The sequence below is a fragment of the Pseudorca crassidens genome, chromosome 8 (assembly GCF_039906515.1).
Source record: "Pseudorca crassidens isolate mPseCra1 chromosome 8, mPseCra1.hap1, whole genome shotgun sequence".
In the NCBI taxonomy this organism is placed as follows: Eukaryota; Metazoa; Chordata; class Mammalia; order Artiodactyla; family Delphinidae; genus Pseudorca; species Pseudorca crassidens.
The window spans coordinates 74,556,549-74,580,315 of NC_090303.1; the positions used below are offsets into that span (position 1 = coordinate 74,556,549).

The 23,767-nt window shown below is 39.4% G+C and overlaps 1 protein-coding gene and 2 pseudogenes across 2 annotated transcripts in view; 1 reads left to right on the plus strand and 2 right to left on the minus strand.

Moving 5' to 3' along the window:
- Positions 1–7,844: 7,844 nt before the first annotated feature.
- Positions 7,845–23,767, plus strand: part of CAPZA2 (capping actin protein of muscle Z-line subunit alpha 2) — a 60,099-nt gene continuing 44,176 nt past the window's right edge. For both annotated transcript variants that reach the window (XM_067746804.1, XM_067746805.1), the window contains exon 1: positions 7,845–8,104. In XM_067746804.1, coding sequence (XP_067602905.1) covers positions 8,066–8,104 — 39 coding nt within the window. In that variant the 5' untranslated portion in view covers positions 7,845–8,065. The remainder of the gene's footprint in view (positions 8,105–23,767) is intronic.
- Positions 18,351–20,196, minus strand: LOC137229544 (RAB11-binding protein RELCH pseudogene; annotated as a pseudogene).
- Positions 20,253–22,323, minus strand: LOC137229545 (RAB11-binding protein RELCH pseudogene; annotated as a pseudogene).

Here is a 23,767-nt window from a genome sequence, read left to right on the forward strand (position 1 = left end):
TTCTGTATTCCTAGGGCTAATCTTACTGAGGCAAGAATCGATTAAAGTCTTTCCAAATCAATATTTTGGGGTTCATATTCAAGGGTATCCCAACCCTAATGAGGTGCTCTAAGTTTGATAATTGGCCTCCCATCCCCAATCTGGAGCCCCAAAGTATCCCCGTGTGTAAAACCTTACTTCTATTCTATTGCTGTTCTCCTGTTCCTAATTGGAAAGCTTTCCATAATACCTCAGTCACTCCCAGGAAAGGGGGAAGAGGCAAGTAGAGGTTGGCCTTCTCCCTCAGGGAGAATCTGGAAGGTAAATTACACCTCAGAGTTGTTGTGACCTGAGGCTAGGGAGCTGGGTTTTCATACTCCGTCATCTGACAGTCGTTGGTTAAGAGCTGCTTCACGGCAGCCACAGTAGCACAAGAGCAGTCCTCCAAAGAATAATTGAAAGTTCTGTGAAGTGGAGGCAAAAAAGCACTGAAGTACAGAAATAGTCAAAGTGATCCGAGGAAATCTGGTCAGAGCACTTCCAGTGTCTGCTACAGCTCTATCCATCGGAAGCAGCTCTCCGGAGAAAACTGTAGAAAATTGAATACCCCAGCACACAGCCTTGGACAGTGGCTGGGGATCATCCAACACCTACTGCAATGGATGCAGCTAAAGTCATAGGAAGAGGAAAATCAGGTGACACGAGCACTGAGCCGTGCGTCCCATGGGGGAGCATCAGAAAATATGCCAGAGCTACAACACTGGGAGAGTTCTGATGAGATAGAGAGCAGCAGAGGTGGTAAAGGCCAATGTCAAAAGACAGAGGAACACGGCAGTGTAAACATTTCTGAATGCACGTGAACCACTGTGGTACCCCCAGAGAACTAAGAGGAAGTAATTTGGGCAAATACTCCTACAGTTCTTTGGATTAGACCTGAGTCAGCGTACAGTTTTATTGTAGGTTGGTGTGGCTTGGGGAAACACAAATGACAAACTTCTTTTTCTGCTATACTGTTATTCTGCTATTACTGAGTCCAAATAAGGGTTAAAAGTATTACCAGACATAAAGGGTAAAAAAATCAAAGATGTCGGACCCCTCCTTTTACTTGCTACTAGCAAATCTGTTCATTGTGTTGGTTCATCTTTCCAGGTCAGTGGTCTGCCTTAATTTTTACTCATGCCCCATAATTTACATTTGTCATATAGGGAGATTTTTTTTAAAGTGAGAAATTAATCTAATATTCTTTATCCATGTTGTTTTTAAGACCATGCAAGAAATCATACTTATTAATTTGTTCCATAAATACTGTTTGAATTAGGTACCACATTAAGTGGATTAAAAAGATGAAAAAGAAACAGTCCTGTGTTGAAAAAGAAACAATATGCATGGGAATGATGAACACCAGATTCAGGTTAGTGGTTACCCATGGGAAGAAGAAGAAAGGGAATGGGATCTACAAGGGGTAAAACATGCTTTTTTTTTTTTTGTATATCTGACATCTTAATAATAATTAAGTAATTGTAAATAAATAGAAGCTTTAGTATTTCCTTGCCTCACCCTAAAGGACCACCTTGGTCAATCACCATGCTCTATACTTCATTTGGGACATTGTGTGAAGAGGCTGAAGGCTTGAACTTACAGTAACAGAGAAATTAAAGAGCAGAAAATTAACTAGATATTTAAGTGGCGACTAAATAATGGAGTAATAAAGAGTAGGAGGTATGATTTGGGGGTTGCTGAGGAAAAAGTTTGTTTTCCTGTTCTGGAGTCCCAGAGCCACATTTTAGGGCAATCTCTAGACCCCACATGGGTGGCTAGCTCAATTTTTTAGCTCCCATTTAGGGATGTGAAATGAAAGAGTCTTTCAATCAATATGCTTTCCAACAACAATTTTTTTAAGCACTTATGTGCCAGACTCTGTATTTATCAGACAGCTAATTAAGACAGGCTATGTTCTTAAGGAGTGGATTAGTATTATAATATGATGATTATAGCTAACATTTGTTGAAACCTTTGCTAATGCCTGTGCTGGGTGCTAAGCACTTTGCCTGTATTATCTCATTAAATCCTCACAACAGTCCTATGAGGGAGGGACCATTGTTACTCCCAAGGTATAGATGAAGAAACCGAAGCTTCCAAAGTAAGTTGCCCAGTTAACTAGAGCTGGAACCGAGATCAGAACCCAGGATTTACTGATTATAAAATCTGTACATCTTACCACTAGAGTACATGGCAAAAATCCATGGAAAACTTTCCATTGGAATCTCGAAAAAGAAATTATTAGCTTTAGCCAGAGGATTCAATGTGGGAGTCATGGAAAAAAGGGATAACTGAACTGAATTTTAAAGGATATGCAGTGGCAAAGAACATTCCAGAAAGAGTTTTTGCAGAGACCTGAGAGAATGTGATGCATAAGTAAATAGCTTCGTGTGTTTCAGAGACATTTGCATTTGGGGCAGTGGAAGAGGAGGGTTTAGTGAGGTTGGTAGGAACAAAATTATGAAGGACAACATATTCAGGAAGGAGGAGGAATTTAAAAATCAGCTTCTTCAAATGGACTTGAGGACACGGGGAGGGGGAAGGGTAAGCTGGGACGAAGTGAGAGAGTGGCATGGACATATATACACTACCAAACGTAAAATAGCTAGCTAGTGGGAAGCAGCCACACAGCACAGGGAGATCAGCTCCGTGCTTTGTGACCACCTAGAGGGATGGGATAGGGAGGGTGGGAGGGAGATGCCAGAGGGAGGAGATATGGGGATATATGTATATGTAGAGCTTTGTTATAAAGCAGAAACTAATACACCATTGTAAAGCAATTATACTCCAATAAAGATGTTAAAAAAAAGTTGTAATATCAAAAAAAAAGATTCCTTGGTATTTCTGGAATGATCCATGTCAGGCTTCTCCAAGGGTTCCACTTGTATAGACCTTTTCAAATCCATCTGAGGAAATGGACTACAGGTAGGACACACACAGCTGCAAGTAACAAATAGTTCAGGCAATTATTTGACTTAGCAATTACTTTGAAAATATACATGATTTTTAACACTTTTCTACTGCCATAAAGGACATTATATGAGACCAGTTGTGTTCATTGATCATGAAAGACTAACAACCAAATAACACTGTCTAACACTGGCAGTTTTTCTCAGAAGTGAGGTAAGCCATACTTTTAAAACTATGGATATTAGTTTTAACATGGTGTTACACAAATCTATATCTGGTGCAACTATTTAGTAGTTCATCATTGATACTTAAAGTATGTTTATTCTATTATACATTATATGATTGTGATATATATTTAGATTATACATATTTATACATGAGTGTGTGTGTGTGTGTGTGTGTGTGTGTATTAAGCTAAGAACATGAGTTTAACCATAAGGACACTTGGGTTCTAAAATAATATCAGGGACTTCCCTGGCAGTCCAGTGGTTAAGACTTCGCCTTCCAGTGCAGGGAGTGCGGGTTTGATTTCTGGTCGGGGGGGCTAAGATCCCACATTCCTCTTGGCCAAAAAATCAAAACATAAAACAGAAGCAATATTGTAACAAATTCAATGAAGACTTTAAAAATGGTCCACATCAAAAACATCTTTAAAAAAAAATATCAGATAGATTGCAATTTTTATCAATTCATTTAATTTATCCAAAACTCAACTTACCTGTAAAATGAGAGATTTGCACTAGATGGATTCTAGGATTGTGATTCTATGAAATTAGGTAACCTCTGACCTTGACAAGCTTAAAATTAGTTGAGGACATAGATCACATCCACAGGAAAATAGATTAAGAAGCATGTGAGTAATTTAAAAACAAACACTAAAAAGGGAAGAATTTTTTTTTTTTATCAGTTTCTGGTGCAGATATTTGGGAAGGTCAAGATTACACCACTAACAAGTAGAAGACAGGTGAGTTTAAAAATTAAATGAGAGGGCTTCCCTGGTGGCGCAGTGGTTGAGAGTCCGCCTGCCGATGCAGGTGACACGGGTTCGTGCCCCGGTCCGGGAAGATCCCACATGCCGCGGAGCAACTAGGCCCGTGAGCCATGGCCGCTGAGCCTGCGCGTCCGGAGCCTGTGCTCCGCAACGGGAGAGACCACAACAGTGAGAGGCCCGCGTACTGCAAAAAAAAAAAAAAAAAAAAAATTAAAGAAGGGTAGCAATTCTTAGTAGATAGAATTGTATAAGGGGAAAATGTTTTTTTTTTCTCTCTCTCTTCATCATAAAATAACTGATTATCAAGAATACCAGGGCTTCCCTGGTGGCACAGTGGTTGAGAGTCCGCCTGCCGATGCAGGGAACACGGGTTTGTGCCCCGGACCGGGAAGATCCCACATGCCGCGGAGCGGCTGGGCCCCTGAGCCATGGCCGCTGAGCCTGCGCGTCCGGAGCCTGTGCTCCGCAATGGGAGAGGCCACGGCAGTGGGAGGCCCGCGTACCGCAAAAAAAAAATACCAGAGCATTTCTACCTGCAGCCATTATAATGTCATTCCATATATGTACCTATTTTGTGTGATGGCTTGAAATCTTCCTAGAATTCCTAGATTATGTGAATTCTATAATTCCTTTTAATTGTATCAAGAGGGTGATATTGGGAGGTTTTTGAAAGGATTATCAGAAATTATACATAATTGCTGGTTGTGTCACTATGGGGAACCCATGTAAAGTATCACCAAGGTTACAATTATAAACATAGTCTGACTCAAATTATTACCAGACATTACCAGATTTGGGTGAGGTTTCTAGAGGAAGAGAGCAGCAATTAGTCAAGCAACACATTTACTGAGTACCCACTGAGTACAAATTATTGATATTAAGCGTTGCTGAGTAAACAGAAACCAAAAAACAAAACAAAACACAACAGAAGTACTGTTGATGAAGTAGGTGGTGGTGAAGAAAATTGATGGGATGGGAGAATAATCACCTTCATTCAGTTTTATTTGGTGGAGAGTGCCTAGGCTTTAGAGAGGATGAAAGAAAGATCTCAAAGTGGAAAGAACATGGGATACGGAATATGATGCTTGGGGTCGAATCCCAGTTTAGTCACTTAGGTACAACCTTGGACAAATATTTTGTCTCAGTTTTTTCTCCTCTAAAATGGGTATAATAATGCTGATACATACCTTCTTTCAGGAGGCTGCAGTGAGAAATCAATGAAGAAATTGTTTTTAAACTGTAAAAAGTAAACATTTTATTTACATCCAGTGAGGTCCTTGACCAAACGGTGTGGTTTATTCTTTGTCATGTCTTCTCTGCACGGTTTACCCTTAACAGGACACCTGCTTTTGCCTGCACGTGTCAGCAAGCTTCCCCTTCCTTTCTCTCCCCTAACGGACTATGAGCTTTTTAGTAGCATGGCTTCTGTTTTCTTTCCATCCACAAGAAACAGTGATTTGCACACCATGACCATTCAATAGATTACTCAATAACAAAGTTTTACATAGGAACAGTTATTTGAGCTCTTTAAGGTAGTCTCACATGTGTCATTTACATGCAGCTGTCAGATTCATCTTGCTAGACATATTTCTGATGGTGTCATGTCACTGTTCAAAACTTGCCAAGTGTCTCATTTTCTACTGAATAATGTCTTTTTTAAATATACTTTTTAAAATTGAAATATAGTTGATTTACAATGTTGTGTTAGTTTCTGTTATACAGCAAAGTGATTCAGTTATACATATATATTCTTTTCCGTATTCTTTTCCATTATGGTTTATTACAGGATATTGAATATAGTCTCCTGTGCTATACAGTAGGACCTTGTTGCTGGTCCTGGTTATACTGGTTTGTATCTGCTAATCCCAAACTCCTAGTTTATCCTCCCCCACCCCCTTTCCCCTTTGGTAACCATAAGTTTGTTTTTTTTTAATTTGTATTGGAGTATAGTTGATTTACAATGTTGTGTTAGTTTCAGGTATACAGCAAAGTAAGTTATACATATATCCACTCTTTTTTTTTTAAGATTCTTTTCCCATATAGGCCATTGTAGATTATTGAGTAGAGTTCCCTGTGCTATACAACAGGTTCTTATTAGTTATTTATTTCATATATAGTAGTGTGTATATGTCAGTCCCAATCTCCCAATTTATCCCTTCCCCCATTATCCCCTGGTAACCATAAGTTTGTTTTCTATGTCTGTGAGTCTGTTTCTGTTTTGTAAGTAAATTCATTTCTGTCACATTTTAGTTTCCACGTATAAGTGATATCATATGGTATTTGTCCTTCTCTTTCTGACATCCTTCACTTAGTATGATAGTCTCTAGGTCCATCCATGCTGCTGCAAATGGCATTATTTCATTCTCTTTTATGAGACTGAGAAATATTCCATTGTATATATGAACCACATCTGCTTTATCCATTTATCTGTCAGTGGACATTTTAGGTTGCTTCCATGTCTTGGCTATTGTAAATAGTGCTGCTGTGAATGTTGGGGTGCGTGGATCTTTTCGAATTAGAGTTTTCTCTGGACATATGCCCAGGAGTGGGATTGCTGGATCATATGTCAACTCTATTTTGTTTTTTGAGGAACCTCCATACTGTTTTCCACAGTGGCTGCATCAATTTACAGTCCCACTAACAGTGTAGGAGGGTTCCCTTTCCTCCACACCCTCTCCAACATTTGCTATTTGTAGACTTTTTAATGACGGCCCTTCTGACTGGTGTGAGGTGGTACCTCATTGTAGTTTTGATTTGCATTTCTCTAATAGTTAGCAATGTTGAGCATCTTTTCATGTGCCTATTGGCCATCCATATGTCTTTTTTGGAGAAATGTCTATTTAGGTCTTCTGCACATTTTTTGATTGGTTTGTTTTTTTGTTATTGAGTTGTATGTGCTGTTTGTATATTTTGGAAATTAATCTCTCGTTGGTCACATCATTTGCAAATATTTTCTCCCAGTCTGTATTTAATATACTTTTAATTGAGATATAATTGACATGTAACATTGTATTAGTTTTAGGTGTACAACAAAATGATTAAAATCTTAACTCCTATCTGAGCTCTAAGGTCTTGCTACTCAACCTGTGGTCTCCAGATCGGTAGCACTGGCACCACCTGGGAGCTTGTTAGAAATGCAGATTCTTCAGCCACATCCCAGACCTGCTGAATCAGCAACTGCACTTAACAAGATTCCTAGCCAATTCATATATACAGCTTTAACTACATCTTCATTCTCTTGCTAAACTTGAAGATTCAGAAGTAGGGTTAGATTTAGCAAATAAAATTAGCAGACATCCAATAAAGTTTGAAAACAATGAATAATTGGTATATCTCAAATGCTTCATGGGACATACTTATACTTAAAATATATGTTCATTGTTTATCTGAAATTCAACTTTTACTGGGCTTTTCTGTATTTAATCTGGCAACCCTATTCAGAAGGGTACGATCTATGTTTAGCATAACTCTTTATTCCCCTGCAATAGTGCAGAGCCTTCCCCAACTTCTTAATATGTTCGTTTAAGGAACAATGAGTTTCTTCAGAACTGAGGTTTCTCTGGCTTTTACTTAACATTGTGTATCTCCAGAAGCGAACACAGTATCCCACACACAATAAAGGACCAGCAGTTATTTCTTTAATGAATATATCCAGAACATCTTCCAATTATGTACTGGGTTGTACGTGCATATTTTAAAGAAGGCCGAATATTTTTCTCGTAATCTTTTTTTTTAAACCAGAATGTTTAAAAGCTATTTGTGCACTTTCTCACATTTTAGCTGGCGGAGTTCAGGATTTGATGGGAGTATAATCAAGGGCTCAGCATGTACTCATCGCAGACTGGGTCCATACGGTCACTGGTGGGGAAAGAATCCTAGACTCAGGATACCGACAAGCCTGCCTCAGGCGGAAGTAAGCAACTCCTCCCGGTTCCTGGGCCTCGGAGGCACCCGCGCACGCGCACAGCCGTGCTCTGGCCCCGTGAGGCGGGCGGAGGGAGGCGGAGCTCCCGGGGCGCGTGCGCGGCGGCCGGGGCTGTGGGCCCCTCCCTTGTCGGGGTCGCGCGGCGCGGAGGACCGCACCGAAAGGGGGAAGTCAGGTGGCCGCTGCTGCCGCCGCCGCCGCGGTTTGTCGCCAGAAGGAAAATGGCGGATCTGGAGGAGCAGTTGTCTGATGAGGAGAAGGTAAGGGCCGCGGGGGCGGCAGAGCCCATCGGTCCGGGAAGCCAGTAGAGCCCCGCCGTATCAGCCCGGAGTCTGGCCGCCGGGGAAGGCATTGGTCGGTGCCCCCGGCTGCCCTTCTTCCCCTCTCCTCGCTGCGCCCGAGTGCCTGCCCCTGTCAGTCACCCGAGGCCCCGCGCGGGGGCAGGTCTCCGCCAGGCCTGCTCGCTCCGCTCCTTGTAGGGTGTGTGCTCCGAAAATAGGTAGCGGGAGCTGGGCGGCGGCGGCGGCGGCGGGCGGGGGCCGGGGGCGCGGAGGGCGGCGGCCGCTGGGGACCCTCTCCCCGCGCATGGGCCACGGGGGCCCTGCGCCAGGGTCGGGGACTGCAGAGGGGTCTGGGTCCCGGCCTGGGAGCGGCCCAAGGACAGTACTCAGCCCGATGGCCTGGCCGGAGAGGGTGGCCGGGGTGAGGGCTAAGGGGGAAAAATTGCTTAGGAAGCAGACCTTGACTTCTCTCTTCTAATCTATCCTCCCACAAGCAAACTGCTTTCTTTCCTGGGTCCTACGTTTTTTTTCCTTTAGTCGTGGAAGTCTCTCTCTCTTTTTTTTTTTTTTCTTTTTCGGTTTTAGCTGTAGGCAACGAAGTTGCTCATAAAAAGACACCCCCCTCCCCACGGTTGTTTGCTACTCTTGTTGGCAGTAGCCGCTCTGGGGGCCGACTTGGTAGCGCCCCGTGGTCCTGCTAGGACTTCTTCCGAAGAGGGGAGATTGTGGAACTCCTTTTACTGTATCTTAGATGCTGTGACAGCATTAGAACCAGATGAACGACTTAAGTTCTCAGGCATTTGAAGTAAGAAATCTGATCATTGAACTGGATCTCTCTTATTCGCGGTTTCCCTTGGCCTCTGTGAGGCCCCATTCTCCAGAGTGTGTTTTGGGACACAGGGGTACCCTCCTAATTTTAAGTATTTCCTGCACAGGTCCTTGATGTTTCTCAAACTCAGAAGTAACTGACATAACAATGAATAAGATAGTTAAAGTTTTCGAAGACTCCACTCTTAATTTAACAGGGCTCATTTTTAAGTTCCAAAGCAGTAAAGCCATGTATGAAACACAAAAAAATAACTGGTGTTTAAGAAATCCTCATGTAAGCCTACGGGTATTTTCGGTTGGAACGCTCTGCTCCAAGTGTTTTTATATCCTGTGTTCTTGTACTGAAATGTCATGTTCTGTCTTCTTCCCGATGTGAACGTGCAGCAGTCAGCCTTATCTTCAGTTCCGGAAATCTTTTTTACCTCTGTGCTCTTTGGTGAAAGTGATAATAAAACGACAAAATGGGGAGAGCAGCAAGATTCTCCATAATCCACAGTCCTGGTAGGCAGATCCCTGTATACACAAAAGTTGCTGTGCAGTATTCACACGTGTAATATTGGTAAATAACCATAAATGGGTAACTGAAAATGTATGCAGGTGCTCACACACATTTAAAATTAAGTAGTACTAAAAAGTTTTTTTAAAGGGATTGTCATGTTTTTTATTCTGCTGTTGGTAAGTGGTGATTAGTAGCTCAAGTGGCTAGAAATCTAGCTGAGGAGAGAGTACTCAGTGTGGGAGTTAATATAGGCCTGCCATGTGTTGTAAAGACCTAAAATAGCAAAGTTTTTTCAAAATGATATGACAGGATTTCTTGTCATCCGGCACTCTCAGGGCACTGAGCTCCATAAAGGTGTGGGGCTGGGTGGGAAGGGGTCTTATTCTCTATGCTCGCCCAACACCATGTTTTAACAGTAAATGAATGAAAACTCCAATTTGAAGGAATTTTGTGGGTTTGTTTTTATTTCGAGTTTTGTAAGACTATTCTGTGGATATTTTGCATATAAATTTCTGATCACATCTTTTAGTAATTTAAGAAAAATATTAACCAAACTGTGAGGTTAAATTGAAGTAACTGGTAAAGTGAAATTCTAACAGTCTTGTCACTTTATTTAAATGTTCTTTTTAATCTCTTGGGAGGAGGACCTTGCATATAGAATCAGAAATAGGATTTAAAGGTGTTATTTTTTAAACTAATATTTAAATCATTTTACTTTTTCTGCCACCTTGTTTGTAATTTTCAAAAATAAGTTTTTAATACTTAATTTAAAGCTCTTGGAATTTCCATTACTGACTGTGAAAGTAAGGAAGGGAAGCTGTTAAGACTTAGTAGTACCATACTTTGTATATGCCTGGTTCAGTTAGACAATACATTTGTTAATTTGTTGTAAATTTGAGCTAGGTTTGATTATTACCATTGCACAAATAAGTAAAATAAATTTTTAAAAGCTTTAAGTAATTCACGGAAGGACACCTAAGTAGGAAGTGCAAAGGCGGTATTTAAGCCTGAGTTTGTCTGAATCCAAAGTTGATGCTCTTGTGACATTACACTTCTTAACAATTGATGATAGAATCCTTTTCTGGATTTATCTCTTTGTGTTAAATTTGACAGCTTAATTTGGAAAAGGGAGAAACAATAGTTCTCTTTGTTTTTAATAGAAATTGTAAATGCCAAACACTAAATAGTGTTGGGTTTTAAATTTAATTTGTGTTTGATCGTTTTAGAACAAAGTTTATTATTGTTTGACACATTTAAAAGTTTTATGCTGTTGGTGTAGTTTCATATATGTCCTGTGGTAGGAAGCATTTTAGAAATTGATCTAGAATAATATCTTTGCTTTTTTCAGTTATATACAGTTACTTTTTGAGGATACCGGTATGAAATGTAATAACCTTTTCACTTTTGGCCACTGGGTTAGTAGGAAATAAAATTATCTGAAGAAGCACAATGAAGTTGTTTAGTTATTCATTTGTTGTGGTGTGTCCTACAGACCTTTTTACATAGTTACAGAAACTTTAGGTTAGAACAGTTCATGTTTTCCCCTCCTGGGTCAGCTGCACTGTACAGTAAAGCATTTTTTGTGATTGAAATTATATGAAATTGTGGTATAAGGCTCAGATAAGAACTATTCCCAAACTGCTCTCTAAGTGAGAAATCCTGGAAGTCACTTGAAGCTTTGGAAGACACCTTACCACCGCCCCCGCCCCCCACCAACCTCTTCTACCTTCCCCCAGTGAGTAGAGTGATCCGCTCGCAGAGCTTCAGCTTTTGTATCTTTGCAGATGTCTCAAGTACCTAGCTCAGCCCTGCTTCTCCCCTTAGCACTGGTCACACATTTTTATCTGCTGGTCCTCTTCCACGGAAGACAGTTAAGGAGATATGCTCAGATGGAACCTGCCTGAAAGTAAATTCATAAACTCCCCTCCTCTCTGTCCCTACACAAAGCAGGGCAGATACCCATCTCTTTCTGCTCATATTTCTCTTTATGACTCTGTTCCCATTATTCAAGTTATCCAGGTTTTTAACTTCAGCTTTAACTTTTTTCCTCCTTGTGCTCTCTGTACCTTACACTTAGTTTCCAAACCTTGTCACTTCCATCAGAATATGTCTTACAGAAATTATTTCTTGCTTGAAAAGTTCATTTATATTAATATTTGATTTATAACCTCTCAATTGACCAGACGATTAACAATTTATGTTATGAACTACTGTTGTTTAGTAACAAACTTGTACTGTATGAACAGAATGCAAATTGATTGTACCTGTTCTGTGACTACACAGTTGAGGAAGAAACAAAGCTAAGGGAGGAAAAGTAAGGTTAGAAGAATGACTCATATCTGTTTTATTTGCCACTGCTGGACTTTTATTATAAACTTTCTAGACAAATCCCTCCATCTTCCTATCATTTTTCTACTCCCAAACTTTTAGTTGCTGCATCCTCCATTGCCTTTACAAGGAAGCCCACCTCTTGAAAATGGTGTTCATGTCCTTGTATTCCATTCTAACCTAAATAGTTCTGACATTTCCAATATATACTGTTATTTAATCATGCTGTGAATTCAAAGAGACCTGCATGCTAGTCCATGCCTAGCACATGGAGTAAATTATTTAATCTCTCAGCAGCTTCAGTTTCCTCTAAAATGTGGGGATATAACAAATTATATTCCCCATTAAACTTTTATAAGTGCACATGTTGCCTGGCATGTAGTAAACACAATAAATTTTAGTTATTTTTCTCTGCTCATGACTTACCTGCTTTGAGCATTGGTACTGCTCCCCGATCTATCCCCTTTTTTGAAAGATGAAAAATTACTCTTCCTTCAAGATTTAGCTCAGATCACATGGCTAGTTTTCTCTCTCTCCTGAACGCTGAAACACATCATTAATGTTAAATACAGTTTTGCATAGTAGTTATCTGTTTACCTTTTTTCCTGTATTCTGTTGAATTCGTTAGTGCAGAAATGTCATCTTTAGCATCTGTCAGTGCAATGTATGTGATGAGTACAATGGTTCAGTGAGTGAATGAACAAAGGAGTAATGAATTTACAAAATTAAGAAAAAAATAACAGTTTTATGAAAAGAAGTAGCATATAAAGGTAAGTTTTGGAGGGAAAATCTAGTATGCCTACATTTTTCACTTCTAAATAGCGTTATAGATTTTAAAGATTTAGGTAGTTAAATGAAATTCCTGGTGCTCCTTGAGGTGCAGGTGGTGATACTGGCTATGGTTCAAATCACTTACACATGCTAAATATTTATAAGCAGTTTGTATACTTCTCCCCCACACACAATCATAATGTGGCTTCAGAGGTTTTGTTTGTATGTATTGATAAAAGCAATGTAAGCTGCCATTATATTCCATCATGATTAATGTAAAATCAGTAGTGTTCTTATTAACTAAAAAGTAAACTCAACCAGTAAGCGATTAATGTAGAAATTATTCATTCCTAATTTCATTCTGTAGGTGAATGAATTCTGTCATTGCACCAATAAAATGTAAAAATTCCTACAGCAAGCAGAAACTTGATAGCTGCTGCAGCATTAGTGGAGTTTTTTAGACTTTGCACACTAAAGCAAATTTGTAGTACATTCTCAGTGCATTGGGGAGTCATTTCTACTTAAAATAAAGGTGGTTATATACATAGAAGAACATGGTATATATTACAGAAAAATCCGAACGAACTTTTTGGCCAACCCAATAAAAACGCTTAGTACAAAGTAGTTTTTAAGGTTGAAAAGCATGATGGGAAAACTTGACCTGTGGTCCTGACCTAAAAGCTTAATTGCCTGAAGCAGTAATTTATTGCAAGAGATTGATGCATATCAAAGAAAATAGGGGTTCCGTGGAACCACTTATAGTTGTCAAAAAAGGAGAATTTCATTAATTTTATTCTGAAGGGTAGAACTACAGTCTTCATATTCTTTCTCTTAAGACATTTATTTACATGCTCTACTGTGAACCCTATGGCTGAGAACTTCTCTTGCACATTTTAGTTCATAATGTTTCTACTGAAAATGAATAGAATTAATTTTTGAAAACTACCCCTACATTTATTAATTTACCAAATATACCATATTTCATTGATTTCACTACTCATCATTTTCCATATTTTAAGATCTCTGAAATCAGGCTGCATTGTACAATCATGGCTTGTGATACAGGTAGCATTTTTCCTTTTTTTAGTGACCCATGAAATTATGCATCTTTCATTGATTGTGAATCAGGGTAAGCAAGGATATAATGCAATAACAAACAAACTAAAATCTCAACGTGAGGGCGTTGGTGGTGTGGGCTTTTCGTGGCATCTCCTCACTCGTTCTGTGTGTGTCTAGTGTGGGTCAGCAGCAGAAGGGCCCTGCTCCGCAAAGTCACATAGTTGTAGGCTCTTGGAGGATTTCAGTCTAAACGTAGGCTTTTTGATATGATACATATGCACAATGGAATATTATTGAGCCATGAGAAAGGAGGATATCCTACCATTTGCAACAACATGGACCTTGAGCACCTTGTGCTAAGTGAGATAAGTTAGAGAAAGACAAGTACTGTACAATATCACTTATATGTAGAATCTAAAAAAGTCAAACCTGTTTAAAAAAACAATAAAATGGTGGTTACCAGAGAATGGAGGGTGGGAGGGATAAGATTAATGGTGTTTAAGGATACAGACTTGTAATGAGTAGTAAATAAACCATAGCGATCTGATGCACAGTATAATGAATATAGACAGTACCATTGTACTACAGTGATGTGATAAATACTGCTTTAGTCGCGATCATACTACATTATATAAATCATACTACATTATACTACAATATATATACTACATTATATTAGTCGCGATCATACTACATTATATATTATATATACATACTACATTATATATATATAAATATATATATTATATATAATATATAATATATATATTATATATATTATTACATTATATCATACTACATTATATAAATAATGAATATAGACAGTACCATTGTACTACAGTGATGTGATAAATACTGCTTTAGTCGCGATCATACTACATTACTATGAAAGTAACAGGCTGTACACCTTAAATTTACAAAATGTAGCATGTGAAATTTACCTCTCCTCCCCCCGCCCCCCAAAAAAAGTCTTAGGCTTTTTATCACTGTCCCCACACCAGTGGGAAAGAAATGCAATGAATACCATACTGGGTTTTAAAGCTCCCCCCTACCCACACACACACTAAGGGACTCACTGCACTTCTGCTCAGATTTCAATTAGCTTAAGCAAGTTATATCTATAAACCTCATTTCAGAGGGGGCAGGGAAGAAGAAGAGAAATGCAGTATTTGTGAATAGCAGTAATGATTCTATAGATTAAGTTTTAGACTCACTGAAGGTTGGTGATTTGATTACCTGGTTGGTAGACACAGTGTAAGACTACAGATTCAAGGATGAATCAGACATATGTAACATATATATTATACAGGGTCAAAAAGCAATAAGTCCATGGACATTTAGAAGATGGAAAAGTTACTTCTGCCGAGGAGGATGGTAGGTATCAGTTGAGGTACAAGCTCATGTCAGAGAGCACAGCACAGGAAGAAAAAACAGAAAAGTGGGAATGAGCAGGAAATATGAGTTATATCTCAAGTACTTTGCAAGTAAGAGATGCAAAGATGAATTGTGCTGTTAAACAGCACAGATTTTCTCAGCCTCAGCACTATTGACATTTGGGCCAGATAACTCTTTGTTGTAGGGGTGTCCTGTGCATTTTAGGATGTTTGGGCATCCTTGGCCCACATGATGCCAGTAGCACCGCAGTCACGACAGTCACAAATGTCTCCTGTAGTACAAAATCGCCCCTGGTTGAGAACCACGGGTCTAGACAGACTGGAGCTAGTGAGACCAGTTGGGAAACTGAGTTAAGTGTTAGGACCAGATTTAAAGTAGTTTTACAAGACACGGAGGAAAAAAATGATTGCTAACATTTCAGAGTTGGAATCAACAAGACATGGTGAGTGAATGTAGAGAAAGGGAAGAATCAGAGGTAACTGAACATTAAAATCTGGTTGACTGGGAAGTGGAACCACCACTAACAGCTAAAGAACACACAGGAGAGAAGATGCACAGCTCGGGGGAATAATGGTGAATTTTGTTTGGGTTCTACTAAGTTTGAGATGCTAGCAGAATGTCTGTGTGAACATGCGTAGCAGATAGGGAGATGTAGAAATGGAGCTTGGAAAGAGATCAGGCCCAGAGATTATATAGATTTGGAAATCCTCTCTGTGGGTTAAAGCCACGAGATTGGAATAGCGCTTAGGAGAACAAGTTCAGACATAGGGGAGGAGAGGGCAGAGAGCATATACTTCTGGATACTTTCATTTAAGGCATAAGAGAAGGAGAGAAACTAGAAGGTGAGGAGTGATCTTTGAAGTAGAAGTGTATACCTAGCACAGAGTAGGTGCTTATCTCACAGAACTTGAAGAGAATTTCCAGAAGGAGCAGTGAAGTATTGCAGAGAGATTAAAAAGGAATATAGAATTGAGAAGAGCCTTTGGCTTTAAGAGAAAGGGATGAGAAACAAATTATATCTCCTATATGCCAATATCTACTGTATTAATTAATTTCTCAATTGTCAGAGCAACCTTGTTATTATCTGTATCTTGTGTATGGTAAGACTGGTGTAGATGAGGCCAACTATTTTAAGTGGTAGACTAGAGATCGTTGCTGGCCTTTAAGAGAGCAGTTTAATGGCCTTTCAGTCTTGTGTGCGTTGTAGTTCAGTAACCATACTCAAAGACCTCCCTCACCTTCTTTTGTATTCTTGCCTATCTCTGTTCCCTTAGCAGTTTGTACATACCTTTGTTATAACATTTACCCATTTTAATAGGTTTCCTGATGTTCTTATTTCCTGCGTTTTTCAGGGACAGGCCCTGTGTCTTATTCATCTTTGTAATTGCAGTAGAGTGTGTGGCATATATTATATCAGTGATTTCAACTCTGGTTGCACATAAGAGTCAACTGGAGAGTTTATAAACAAACATGGATGCACAGGCTTGACTCATGGGTGAGGCCTGGAGCGTCTGTACTTTTTTCAAAAAAAGCTTCCCAGATGGTTTGAATGTGCCACCAGGATTGAGTTTCACTGTATTAGGTGCTCAATAAATGTTGACTCAATAAAAGGATAAGAAGAGGAGACAGTAAGTATAAATTACTTTTTCCCCCATATTAGTCTTTTAATTAATTTTTCAAGCTTTTTAAAATTGAAGTATAATTTACAGTATTGTATTAGTTTTGGGTGTACCATGAAGTGATTTGATATTTTTTATACGTTACAAAATGGTCACCACGATAAGTAGTTACCATTTGTCACCACGCAAAGTTGTTACAATATTATTGACTATATTCCCTATGCTACACATTATATCCCTGTGACTCATTTATTTTACAGCTGGAAGTTTGTACATCTTAATCGCCTTCCCCTATTAAAGTATAAATCATTCTTGAAAAAAATTCAGTAATGAAACCAAAGAGAAAGAGTAGATACTACTTCATTTTTTCCTACTGTTTCATTTTAGGGATACTTTTTTTTTTTAGATAGAAAAACTTTAGGAGTGTTTGTGGTCTGAGGTGAATGATTCAGAGGACAGAAAAAAATTGAAAATGTAAATAATAGTTTGTATAACTTTCTCAGTTAATAATGCCTACTTTGGATTCATAGATTTCTTAATATTTTAAATAAATGGTAAAAACATATTTAAAGAAATAGTTGGTGAATTCAGTGGATGACCTAGTTGTAGATTAAGTGGTATGGGCCCTGTTCTTAATTACTATTCAAAATGATAATTATAAAGGAAAAAAATTCTTAAGGAAAACATCAAAACAAATTACGTCTTTTACGTATACTCAGATTAAAATAAATTAGTCTATAACACAGACATGCAATTAATGATCACTTGATCATAAACTATTTAAATAATGTTCGAGTTTTAAAAAGTATTTTTTCTATTTTTATTTTACTTTTAACTCTCAAAAAGGCATAGGGAATTTTTAGAGAGTTATGGGAAACAATGTCAAATAATTCTTGTAGTTGAAGTAGAAAAATTCATAATAGCTCTTTTTAACTTTACTGCTGGTCTCTAAGACAGTGACCCTTTTGGGGAATCACATTCCTTGAGAGTCAGGAGACCTATGATTCTTTTCTTCAGAGGACCAAATGCCTCAAATTTTGCATATACAGTCCCTTACAGGGCAGTGGGTACAATATCTGGCAGCCTATCAGAATCAGGTGGGGAGATTTTCAAAAATATAGATTTCTAGGTGTCAGTCCTCTGGAGATTGATTCAGTAGGTCTGGAATGGAACATGGGAATCTGTATTTTTTCAAAAGCTTTCCCAGCAAATCAACCAGGCATCCAGATTTGGGAAATCTCTGTGCTAGTGTCTCCTGCCTTGATCATGGAGGAGATAACTATGTGGGAAAATGTCCAATGTATGGAAATTAGAGGGGTTGTAGGCAGTGTTCTCAGATAAAATATAGGATGCCTGGTTAAATTGAATTTAAGATAAACAACAAATAATTTTTAGTATAAGTATTCCCAGTGCAGTATACTTTGGGGCTAATGTAGAGTGCAGGGCTGTTCGCCTCTAGATTTAATGGTTCCAGATAGCTATTTTTTGTGGTGTGCATGTGCTTTTGTGCACAGGCACTGTCTGCTTTTTATACTTTTATCCCCTTTTTTTTTCAGTTGCTCAAAGCTTTTTAAAATTTTTGTCAGCTTAATATATTTATATCTGCTTTGGTGAAGACTCCATTTTTTGCTAAAGAATTAATGTTTTCTACAGACAGTCAAAATCTCCTGGATTTTACCTTAGTGTTGGTAAAAATTTTGCCAATTTACAGTGCCCAGCAAAAGCATCAGAAAAATCTGGAGAATTCATAGACACAGGTAGTTGAAGTAACATTAATTTTGTCAACAGCTTCTATAAATTGTGCCAATTGATTGACAACCTGTGGTAAATTCCCCCACCTTGTTGTACTTTCCTGTTCTAGCTGGTAATCATAAAGTTGAAGTAGCACTGCCAGATGCTCACATCTTCCAGTAACAAGACATATCTTAAAGAGGCAATGAAGGCCAAGGGAATCTAGTCACTTCTATCTTTGGCATTTCACCATGAAGCTTGGCTTTACTTGAGAAAGATGCTTTCTATACAGTAATGCAAAGACTGACAGAATGAAGGACTGCAAGGCAGAAAGCTACATATGGAGTTTATTTGCATTCAGCCCACCTTCCCTTTGTTCTCCTCCTCTGAGAAGTTCTTCAGTCTTACTCAGCAGTGTAGGTATAAGATAAGATTGTAAATTTTAAGAGTGTAGTCCTAAAATTATAGTCCAGGTAGCACAGGGTGATAAAAACACTTGATGTGTTCTGTTCTTTCTGAGGGATCTGTTCTTTCTGAGGAATCTATTTTTCCTGAGGGATCACCCAGGACCAAAAGCAGCAATTCAGTATTCTGTTGATATTTGTCTGGATCATGAGTCTATGCCATAATGTTACCAAGGATTTTGATCACAGCTTCTTATACCAAATGTGCTTATCTTCCATTTACATCTGTTGCAGCACTTAAAGAACCAAGGAGGGCTTCCCTGGTGGTGCAGTGGTTGAGAGTCTGCCTGCTGATGCAGGGGACACGGGTTCGTGTCCCGGTCCGGGAAGATCCCACATGCGGTGGAGCGGCTGGGCCCGTGAGCCATGGCCGCTGGGCCTGCGTGTCCGGAGCCTGTGCTCCGCAATGGGAGAGGCCACGGCAGTGGGAGGCCCGCGTACCGCAAAAAAAAAAATACCAGAACATTTCTACCTGCAGCCATTATAATGTCATTCCATATATGTACCTATTTTGCTTTAGGTCAGTTACGATATAACAGGAAGGGGCTTCCCTGGTGGCACAGTGGTTGAGAGTCCGCCTGCCGATGCAGGGGACACGGGTTCGTGCCCCGGTCCGGGAAGATCCCACATGCGGTGGAGCGGCTGGGCCCGTGAGCCATGGCCGCTGGGCCTGCGCGTCTGGAGCCTGTGCTCTACAACGGGAGAGGCCCGCGTACCGCAAAAAAAAAAAAAAAGAACCAAGGACTTGGGAACTTCTTTAGAAAAGTAAGGCATCGTTACTCCACAGGTTTTAGCCACAGGTAGTCCTTTTTCTGGGTATCGTGACTAATCTCTTTCCATCACTGTGGTAGTTTGGCTTCTACACATATTGGTCCAACATCATGTGCAAATGCCACATAATTCATCAGTATTACTTGCTTTGCTCATCACCTGGTCTCAATCAAATTGAAAATTGTGTAGAGAAACTGATTTCTGTCTGTTGGCTCAGGCTGTAAGATGCGCTACACGATATGAGGGGCACCAGCTCCTCTCTATTGCCTGCAGCACATGAGGAACAATTTGTGCAGGCAGCTTCCCAGCGTTAACATAGTACTTTTTTCACTGCAATTTGAGACACTTCTGATCCTAGGTGACTATCTGCTGACATTCACAAAAAGAAAGTAACGTGTGGTGGAAAGCAGGAGACAATTTCTTGTAAGATTATCAAAGATGAACTGTTTTTTTTTTGCGGTACGTGGGCCTCTCACCAATGTGGCCTCTCTCGCCGCGGAGCACAGGCTCTGGACACGCAGGCTCAGCGGCCATGGCTCACGGGCCCAGCCGCTCCGCGGCATGTGGGATCTTCCCGGACTGGGGCACGAACCGTGTCCCCTGCATCGGCAGGCGGACTCTCAACCACTGCGCCACCAGGGAAGCCCGAGTGAACTGTATTTTTACTCAGTGGAGAAGATAGCATTCCTTCCTTTCTTAGGGAAAGGATTTGGTAAATTCTCTCTAAGAATAGTGGAATCAACTTTGTCTGATATTGAAAGGTGACTGTCCTTACGTTTTCCCTTGTCTGAACGATTTAATGATTTACAACTGAATTCTGCCCATTTTCTTCAGATGTTTGTGAGGATTCTGATCCAAAGAAGTCTGAGCAGTCACAAACTGCCACGATGGCACAGTGGTCATTTTAGAGGAGGTCCGTTTCACTTTCAGGCCTTCTAGTTTGCTCCATCAAAGACCCTTTCTAACTACTTAATAAACCAACTTTATCTTCTTATTTCTGAACTAGCAAGGAGTTCTCTGTAGGCCAAGGAATAGAGAAGAGTGGAGGAAGGTTGCCTAAAATTGTGGAAGAGCCTGAAATTCATCTTCCACTCCACTGGCCACATACACAAGATTTTTCCCAGTTACTCACTTAGTAGACTTGCAGTAAGTCTGGAGGTTTTGAAATGTTTAATCTGCATCATCCAATAATTGAAAATCTTGATCTTTATTTTCATCTGAGAAGTTTATTGATGTAAGCTTGTAGTTATTCTTAAATAAAAATTCATTTCCTAGGAATTTTAGAGCTCTTTTTTCAAGAGATTTGATTTGTAATTTTTTTGTTCCTATAAAAGAACGTTGTTTTCTGCAGCCTTTGTCAGATTGACTCAGCTCCTTCCCTTTTTTTAATGTTGTAAATATAACTGTCAAATTTTACCCTCCTCCCTTCAAATACATGGAGGATCGGAAACTAGATAAGCACACTTGTGAATTTATGTCTGAAATAAAAATAGGGAAGATATACGAAGAATCTCTCTTATGCCCTTCTAATGTTGGGACTATATATCAGCTTATTTGCTTGCTTAAAATATATTTAAAATAACTGAGTTCCTTGCTTCTTGGTCCCCAATTATATCTTAAATTTGAGCTTCACAGATAAGTGAGATCCGGTTTATTTGCCTCCTCTGCACTCTGTTGGTGAGGGAGGGGTTCCTGCTGTAGGGTTATGGAGATGGCTGAACACACAGCACCTGACATTGGAAAGATGCAGTGAATAGCAGTCTAGTAATACAAATACTCAGCCCAGGAGATAGGGACACAGTGGAGGGAACAGAGTGAACAAGCAGAGGCCAAGGGAGGCAAGCTTTGTAGTAGCAAGAAGGTAGAGTGAGGGTTCCAGCAGGAGGATGTGATTGGCTAGTTTGAATAGTTCCACAGGCTGGCAGGGAACTGAAGCCCCATACTCAGGGATGAGTAGGAACTGTGCCTGTTGCCTGTAATAAAGAGGGTTGTCTGGCTAGGGACCTTATCTGCAGGAGGAGATTGAGGATGGGAACTTGCAGTTAGGCCATTCAAGGTCCTTCTGTTTTTCCCCAGATGTCAAGGCACACGTAATACTGGGCTTTAATTTTAGGCCTTATACTACGGTTCTCAGTAGTAGTACTAATCTTTTATCAGAAGTGTATGCTAATGATTGCTGTATTGAATAATACATCAAGAAGTTTTTAATAGCATAATTTGACCTTTGAGTTTTCCTTTCTGTGTGACCTTTTCTTTGACAATTTGCAAAGTTTAAGATATTCTGCTGCTGTGTACAATTTAGTCACAGTAGATGAAAGGTGGCCAAAACATACATGCAGTGATTTGGAGGCATGAAAGAAGAGTTCTCGTCTGAAAGACTGAATGGAGTGGTGAGGCTCTAGTATTGTATAGGTGGGATGAGAAAAAGAGTGGGTTGGTTGTAGGAGCTATCAAGTAGCAGAAAGAGTAAAAAGGTAATAGCTGTTAATTGAGTGCTTACTCTGTGCCAAGTACTTTTCTAAATGTATTACCTCATTTACTGCAGGTGAGGAAACTGAATTTAATTTGCTTTTGGTCCTATAGGTAGAAGTCAGTGGAGCTGTAGTCTGAGTACATACAGTCTTATTTAGGGTTTATGCTGTTAACAGTACATTTTACAGCCTTTGAATACAGAAAGGCCTTATATGTCATGCTAAGGACTTTGGACTTACCTTGTTGGCAGTGGGCCACCATTAGATGATTTTAAGCAGGAAAGAAAATGATCGGAACTTTCATTGAAAAATATCAATCTGGTGGCAGAGTGGAAAATGACTTTCGGAGAAAGATGAGATTAGAGGCAGGGCAGTTATTGTAACAATCCAGAAAGGGAATGGGTCCGAATGAAATAGAATCAAAGAAAAGGAGATTGGATTTGAGCAAGACAGACACTCGATAATGTGGCTGACTGTGGGAGAAAGGGAGAAATGTGGAATTGAATGTAGGTGGTGCCGATAATTTTATGAAGAACAGAGGGAGTAGGTTTGGGTGAGACAGGCATTTAATGGAGATTTCTAATAAATGAGTTACATTTAGAAAAATGGATCTTGGTCTTGAGAGAGGTTGTGATAGGTATATAGATTTGAGAGCTATTGTTATGTGGTGATAATAGAAGCAGTGGCAGTAAATGAGATTACCCAGATATTTTGGTTGTTTCTTCTGAACCATCATAGGAAGATGCTATATTGGGAGGCGGCTCTGAAAAGCCTTGGACTTCATCTGAAGAATTCATTCAAATCCCAAATCTGGATTTCTGTTTTCTCTTTTCATGAATTAAAGGTAATAACAGCCATCTAGGAAAGTAACTGTAGATGATATTTTATTTTATCTAACAGACCACAGGGGTTTTAAAAGGTTAAGAAATGATGATATATTTCATCTCCCTTAATTTACCTATGAGAAATGGAGATTTACAGAAGTTAAATCAAAACCTGGGTACAGATGGTTTGTCTTAGCTTAGATGAAAACCCAGATCTTAACTGCACATTGCCACCACAGAACTAGGAACTGGCTTTTTCTCCTGTTTTGCTACCACTGGTTTTTGAGGTAAGCAGAGTACAGAGGGAAGGGATGATTTCCAAGGGAGGAGAAAGGATGTTGGCATGTGGGAAGTGAATGCACTGCAGAAAACACAGAAATGCATGGGCGTGAGCCACAGCTGTACCACTGTAGGGCACAAAGAAGCATTTCACATATAATGTGAAAATGCCTGTATTCCAGAGCTAATTTTAGGAATACTGAACTATACTAATGCAGATATATTTATTCTCTACTACTGTTCCTGCTCATACTAATATATTCACCCAAGTTTACGTAGCTAATGAGTAGTAGAAATGAAAATCCAGCTCATTCAAATCCAGCTCATTCAATCTGACTCCAGAGATCATACACTCTACTGCTTCCTTATATTAGCATAAGTTTTTATGGTTTTGAATGTACATTATTTAAAAATTAACTGTCTACATACAGAATTCCATTAGTGATAACTCTTAGAATGCTCATTTCATTAAAATACTATATTCCCTGACCATCCTAAATAAATGAGAGTTTATTCTTGCTTATAGATTGATTCAACATTGATTCAACAAAAACTACCTACCAAGTTTAGAGTATAGGGCTGCCTACTGATATTATTGAATAT